The sequence below is a fragment of the Olea europaea genome, unplaced genomic scaffold (genome assembly GCF_002742605.1).
Source record: "Olea europaea var. sylvestris unplaced genomic scaffold, O_europaea_v1 scaffold1932, whole genome shotgun sequence".
NCBI classification, from domain to species: Eukaryota; Viridiplantae; Streptophyta; class Magnoliopsida; order Lamiales; family Oleaceae; genus Olea; species Olea europaea.
In genome coordinates, this window is record NW_019237150.1 from 146,684 (window position 1) to 153,986 (window position 7,303).

Here is a 7,303-nt window from a genome sequence, read left to right on the forward strand (position 1 = left end):
TCATGACAAGGCATAAGGAGATCACTATGGTGGAGTTAAGAAAATTGTTGAGGGGATAAGGGCTTTTTATTAGAAGAAAGCTAGGAACCCTTTGTAGAATACAGGAATTTTTAGGCCGATTGTGTTCTGCTTGGAGAGTAGATCATTGTGCCATAAGTAATTTTGATAATTAAAATGATGGCAATTATATTCGCAATACACTTTTTCTTTGTTGCAAAAAATTTTAATTACAATGATTATTTCTCATTTTTGTACTTATGTTCTTAACTTTTCATTGTATTTTTGTCTTCAATCTCTATTAATTAGCATATATTATCCTTGATACACTAAAAAATTCGATAAAAGGGAATAAAAAACTTATTTCTTTTTTTAAAAAAATGAGTAAGATAAATAGTAAATACAAAAGTTCAACAAATTAATTGAACGTTAAATATGAGAATGTAATGTAAAAAATTAGAGACATAAAATAAAAATAAACAAAAGTTAAGGTCATTCGTTGCAATTACATTGGGATAGATTTAACCAAATATGTAATATAATTGTTCTTGAAATTAATATTTTCACTGCAACTGAATTTATATGAACTCCTTATAAAACTGCAATCCAAAGGGAAGCTTAATCATTGAACTTTTTATGTGTTTAGCTATTTGTTCACAAAAATATCTTTCGAATTAAAGTCATCGCAAGTATACAATTAGTTAAGAAGTAGTAAAATGTATTTTGAGTTCAAGTATTGTTCCCACGAAGATTGTATTACTTTAAGTTCGAATTAACTTAGCATTAATCGAAACTATTGAATTTCGTTATTTTTCCTATAAATTAAATAATCTACTTATTAATGCAAGTCCTAACTTAACTAAAATTAATGTAAGATTCACATTAAATGCAAACTTTATAAGAATATGATTACGAAAGCATACTAGGATCTCGAATCCCCTTATATCTATTCATTTTAACTCGAAATTTATAAATTTGACAACACAATTTAATTATTAATACCAATATTCTTACTTTATTTAACAATCTTTCTTGAGTAGAATTAAACTTATTTTACATGTGACTGGACTATATTTCTATGACGAATGCGAACATATAAAAATGCATTAAAAATTTCTAAATATTTAAAGATCACATAAAGTATAGCAGTATACTTCTATTTTCTATTGGACTTGATGACAATTGACACAATATTTAACTTATTTTCAATTTTTCAAAGGTAAAATAAGTCACAAAACTCATACAACTATTGTGCATATAATTGTAGAAAAAAATCCTTGTTGATCATTGAATAATTGAACAATGTGTATTATATGTCAAAATAAATAACACCAACGGTTAAGAGTTCATGATACAAGTGTCATCGAAAATTCTAGCACAAAATAATCTAGCCTAGCATACTGTCGAATTAAACAAATAAAAGTGGACCGACATTACCAAAACTTGACGGAACGTGATTAATTCTCCCAATTTAAGTTGTCATCTTCTTCCTCGTATTTTGTCAAATTCTGGCTGTCTTCTGCGTGTATAGATCTCTCTTTCTTTCCTCGTATTTTTCCTTGCATGCGTGTTTGTATATATATAAAGCAGGCAGCACCTTCAATTTATTTCCAGCAGCCGTCAACTTTTTCTTTTCTATTGTGTGTGCATGTTTATCATAGAAACCCTCGAAAGCAAGCCACTTAGTTTGAGCCCAATTAAAAGTTCCATTAATTATTCAAGAGGAAATTACAAGAATCCAGGCATTTCAAGATGGCAGTGCAAAAATAGGTGAAAGGTTTTTTAATAAAAAATGAGGTATTATTGATACCAACCCTACCCAATCCAAACAAACCTGAAATCATTTTTTTCAACGGCTGACACTGTTGACATCGAGCATTGGTGCCAAAAGTCGGCGCTACTAATTCAAACGGGGACGTTGCTGCGAACAGTAACGCTGCTGACATCGGTTGATGCTACTGATTCAAATGACAACTGGTGCAAAATGACAACAAAAGTATGTGGTGCGTACAAGTTAGAACGGCGACTAGTGCCGACGTGGGGAGGGGATTTGGGTGTTGTCTCTTTCTCCTTTCTGATCTGCAGTTAATGATTTTTGGGGTTTTGTTGGTTGTATTTTCAAGTCTTGGAGATGGCTGTAGTGGTGGTGTTGGTAGTGGGATCTAATTTGTTGCTGATTTTTGGGTGATGGTGGTTGTGATGTTGGTTGGCGGTGGTAAGGTGGTGGTTGTGGAAGTGGCGACGGTGGTGGTTGTGGAAGTGGCGACGATGGTGGTTGTGGGTGTTTGTTAGTGGCGGTGGTGGTTTTCATTGGTGGTGTGGTGCAAACGACGATAGTCGCGGTTTTGTTTTGTGGTATTGCAGGGAGCGGACGTAGTGTTTTTTATTATTATTATTATTTTTTATTTTATGCAGTGGCAGCGGCGGTGTAGTGATGGTGGTGGTTGCGGTTGGTGATGGTGATGATGGTGCGTGGTGGTGGTGATGTGGTACTGGCGACAGTCACAAGGTGAGGGCGATCGCAAGTGGCAGTTAGTGGCAATGGTATGTGACCACTTATTTGGTTATCCGTGACCAAATATTAAATCGTGACCTTAAAATTTGGTAACCTGTGATCGAAAAAAATAATTTGTGACCAACAAATTTAAAAATCTGTAATTGATTAATAAATTGTGAACTATAATTTTTTTGATTTGTGACCAATGAAATAAATTGTGACCTATAAAATTTTTTATTTATGATTTCGAAATAATCTGTGATTAATTAATTCGATCATATGTGACCAATAAATTAATTGTGACCTTTTTTTATGTATATGTGACCTTTAATTAATAAATTTTTAATTAATTATATATATATATACCTGAATCTTGAATTTTTAAACTATCTTCCCAATTTTTGAATTGTGTAAACAATAATCCTGAAATATGATTTTTTCCCCCACTGTTCAATTTGATTACAATTAAAAGTCCAATTTAGGCACAATTAATTTTTCACTTTTCATTTGTTTGATTTGAGGTCCAATTAGTTGCAATTTATCTTTCAAGGCTTCACTTCATTATAATTAATGCAACTTAGTCCTTCAATTTCTAACATGTGGAGTTTGATTTCAAAATTGCATTTTAATCCAATTTTCGTCCTTTTTTCCTTTCCAATTGCTTCGAAACGGGTTCAACACTGAAACAATAAAAAATTAATCCAAATCAAGTAAAATTCAATAATTTAACAACATAAAAGTTTAGTGATATAATTTAAATAAGTGCACAAAATGCACTCATCATTACCCAACTTTAAATATATAAAATATAAAAGATAGTGGTTTTTTCAAAAAATAAAATAATAATAATAATAACTTCTTGCTCTACGGTTCGGCACACCCTTCCCGCCATTCCAACGAAAACGCATAACTCGTCCATCCATAAGTTCAAAAAGCGGGGTTCCAAATTAATTGGCTTTATACAAATTTGAATATTCTACCTTTTTTTTTTTTTCCCAGAGATCTGAATGTATAAGGAATCCTAATTTTACTCAATAAATAGAAGTGATATACGTGTAATTATATATAATTACAGCCTTCATTGTTATTGATCATCAATTCAAACAACCTGAAGATTTTTCTCTGAGCTTCCCAAATAGATTCCAAACACAAACAGAAATTTTCCATTGTTCTTCTTCGATTGAAAGATCATGAAAAGCAAAATTTTTTATGAAACTGACTCATTCACCTCAAAGGTGAAGGAACGATTTCACGATCAAACTCACATCTACTATAGATTCCACTTTCTCATGCAAAATTTTTATGAACAACGGTTAAATACAGAAACCATAATTTCGAACGTCGAACACTTATTCAATGGGCATTCTGACTTGATTCTAGGGTTCAAATATTTTATTCAAGTGAAATTTCAGGGAATGGATGAATTTTTTGATCAGGCAACAAAAGTTTCAATTGAATTCATCAACAAGGTTCGAAATACATTGCAGAATGATCAGAAGTTCAAAGTTTTTGTAGACGCACTAAATCATTTTGACGAGCCTGATGATATAGAGAAGGCGGTCTCCGTTCTATTCAAGAATTATCCAGAATTGGAAATTGAGTTATCAAAATTTTTAGCAGATATTGTGGAGTCGAAATCTGGTAATAAAGATGCAGATTTCACATCGTTTTTCGCTAAATCTTTTATTCACGGAGGGGAAATTAGAAAGAAAAATCCATATGAAAAAATCATGTTTGAATGTGAAGACGAAATGTATGAACACGACATGAAGCTTCATTCTGTGGAATCTGCCAAAAATGCTGCATTAGAATTGGAAAATCAAGTTTCAATGGAAAATCCGAATGAGGGCATCAATATTGAAGAACGCTTTAGTGCTTTGAATTTAAGGCACTTTAAAGTTTTTTATGGTGACAAGTATCCTTTAGTTAAAAAGATGTTAAAGAAAAAACCAGAAGTTGCATCAGGACTTTTGGTACGGGACATGGAAGAAGAGCACAAAAAATGTCTAGACTTGTATAAAGAATCTAAGTCGAGGTGGGCGAAAACGTTCAAAGACAATCACGAAAAGGCACTTAATCATCAGCCTATGTCAAGAAGAGAAACAGGAAGAGCTAGAGGTCGAATGAGAACAGTCTATAGCAACTTCTTTAACCGTTTGAGAAAAGACAGGCAATAAAAAACATAGACATTATGACAACTGAATCCGATTTTGATTTGTTTTCGTCAGTACACAAAACAAACTTTATGTAATGTTTTCTCTCGGTATGTGTTGATTAGTTGGAACAAGAATAATTCCACTTGAATTATTGGTATTTACTTATGGCATTTATCTGCCTGCCTTTTTGCATTCACAGATTGCAAATATGTGAAAGCTTTTAACTTGCTATTTGTCCATGGCTGAATCATTAAAATGCAAAATTAACTCGTTAACATTTACACGAAGAATACCAGCAGCAACTAAATTAAAGTTCGATAACTACAAATCCTTTCTATTATCCACCAGATCCAAGTTAGACAACATCACAAAACATACGTGTGTACAAATTAAAAACTAACCATTGAACCTCTCCGTAAACCACATCATCACAGGGTTTAGATGCCAACTTAGGCAACTGGAGAGTGAAGCTCGTGGTCCTGTGAAGTATCGCCAGGCTGCCACAAGGCAAATCCAGGATAACCGACTATAGGGACAAATTTGTTGCCAACAGCTTGGCCTTGAGCAGCAAATGCTGCAGGTATAGTAGGAGGAGCAGGCAGAAAGACAGGTTGGGCATTCGTTGTCTTTAGCCGTTGTTCTAGCTTCTCCTTCTCGATTTTCAACATTTGCTTTTCATCACGAAGTTCATTCTTCTCAGCCTACACAAGTTAGTGGAATTTGGATGATAGTCGCACAGTTAGCAGTCACATTTTGTCCATGAAACAGCTCATGTGGAAATAAAAAGAGAGACCACAAAGGCACAAACGTTATCATCTTTCTAGGAGGAAGCTTTGGACCTGATTGGAATCACTTCTGACATAAAACAAACAAATATATAGAGATAAGTCAGTCTTGCCTTCAGATCTTTAATCTTCTCCTGGAGGTCCAAATTTGAGCACTTCAGCTTCTGGGCTTCATCTCGTAGCTGAGTCACCATGCGAACAGCATCAACCAAAATGGCAGCCTTGTCTGTCTTGGGAGGCCTTCCAGGCTCAAGGAGAACACCCAATTCCATGAACCTGAATAACATGCAAAAACAGTCAATAGATGTAAGAGTAAAAGGGGATACTAGGCACAGGACAAAGAGTGCCACATAATCATACTTGTCATTTAGCCTCTCTCTCCGTTGCTTCTCCCTGCATGCTTTGGAGCTTGATGGCGCGCATGATCCAGTTCTAGCTCTGTCAAATATATAGAAAGTGACACAAGGAATTGTTTGGAGAGAACGACGGTTTAATTAACAGAGCATATAATCATCAATAGAATTACTACCATACTTAGTTACTGATATTCAGTTCGTTAGCACGAAATCTTAACAAAATTTGCAAGTTTATGGCAAAATAGGCGAGCAGTGTTCCAACATCCCAAGCTGGATACGCACCAACGTAAGGATGAAATATCAAGCATGTGTACTGTAAGGAGTTCAAGCACACAATCCAACATATAAGAAAACATTTATCAAAAGGCAAGAAAAAGCTCCTTGCCGTTTTTTTGAGCCAGTTTCCCTCGCGACATCTGATTCTCCAAGTGAGCCATCAATCTCCACACTATCAGTGGATTAGATCACAGAAAAGAACAAGTGAGAACACTGATGAACTGATAATTGCTTTGTGAAACAAGAAGAAAAAAAAAGGAATCTTAGAACTTCTAAGAAGTAGGAAAGATTAAAAGCAATGCCTCATACCAAATGAACTATAAAAAATAACAAGTTTCCAACGTTATCACAATTAAAAAAGTACTTCATCACACTGATTTTAGATACATACTTAGAAAAAAGTTGTACTCTCTCAGTCAGTCCAACTTGAATTATTTCATTTTCACCTACAAGGGCTTAACAATTTTGATAAGATATTGATTCCACACCACCTGATATCACATACAATATAAACCAAAAATTTACTCATAAAATAGACGATTTACCCTGACGTATGTTGATGGATAAAAAATAAAGTCAGATAAAGCAGTGAAAGTTTAAAGATATTCACATATCACTAGCAACAATCTTTCATCTGGAAAATTAATTAAAAATCAGAAAACATATCAAATTTTAGCATCTAAAGCTCAGTGCACCATCAAACGCATAGATGAGATTTAACTGTTTAATAACAATTACCAGCTAAAGCCACAGCATATAATAGATTACCATAAAAAATCCCTTCCCATATTAAAATGCCCAAACAAATTTCATTCCACAAAACTTAAATAACAGCAATGGTTTACAACAATCTGAAGATATTATGTCCACAATTTTACCAGAAAAGGGCAAAAATAAGGAGATAAAATCACGAAAGCTTGAGCATTATGAACTATAATGAAATATCAGAAAAGCTTAAGAATACGAAGATGAAGTCATGATATCAGAAAATAAAAAAAAAAAATCATTATTTCTGCCCTTAAGATAAAATTGAACTCATCAAAAGCTTAAAAAGCACTAACAGTGATGAAGTACAGGAAAAATGATTGACAATCAAATCGGAAAAATCATAATTAGTAGTTTCAAATAGTACCTGACATTAGATGAAGCATTCAAAGCTTGCATGGGCAAAGAAGACCCAGCATTTGGGGCAGAGAGATTCCCATTAGGAGCACGGATACACTCGAACTCATAATC

The 7,303-nt window shown here is 33.8% G+C and overlaps 1 protein-coding gene across 1 annotated transcript; it reads right to left on the reverse strand.

Annotated features, from left to right (window-relative positions):
- Positions 1–4,940: 4,940 nt before the first annotated feature.
- LOC111379123 (transcription factor ILR3-like) lies at positions 4,941–7,297 on the reverse strand. Its single transcript, XM_023002458.1, has 5 exons — positions 7,200–7,297; positions 6,177–6,239; positions 5,796–5,873; positions 5,549–5,711; positions 4,941–5,351 (listed from the first exon to the last, which is right to left on the reverse strand). The coding sequence occupies exons 1-5, from the start codon at positions 7,229–7,231 to the stop codon at positions 5,100–5,102; spliced, it is 588 nt and encodes a 195-aa protein (XP_022858226.1). The 5' UTR covers positions 7,232–7,297; the 3' UTR covers positions 4,941–5,099.
- Between the last annotated feature and the right edge of the window lie 6 nt (positions 7,298–7,303).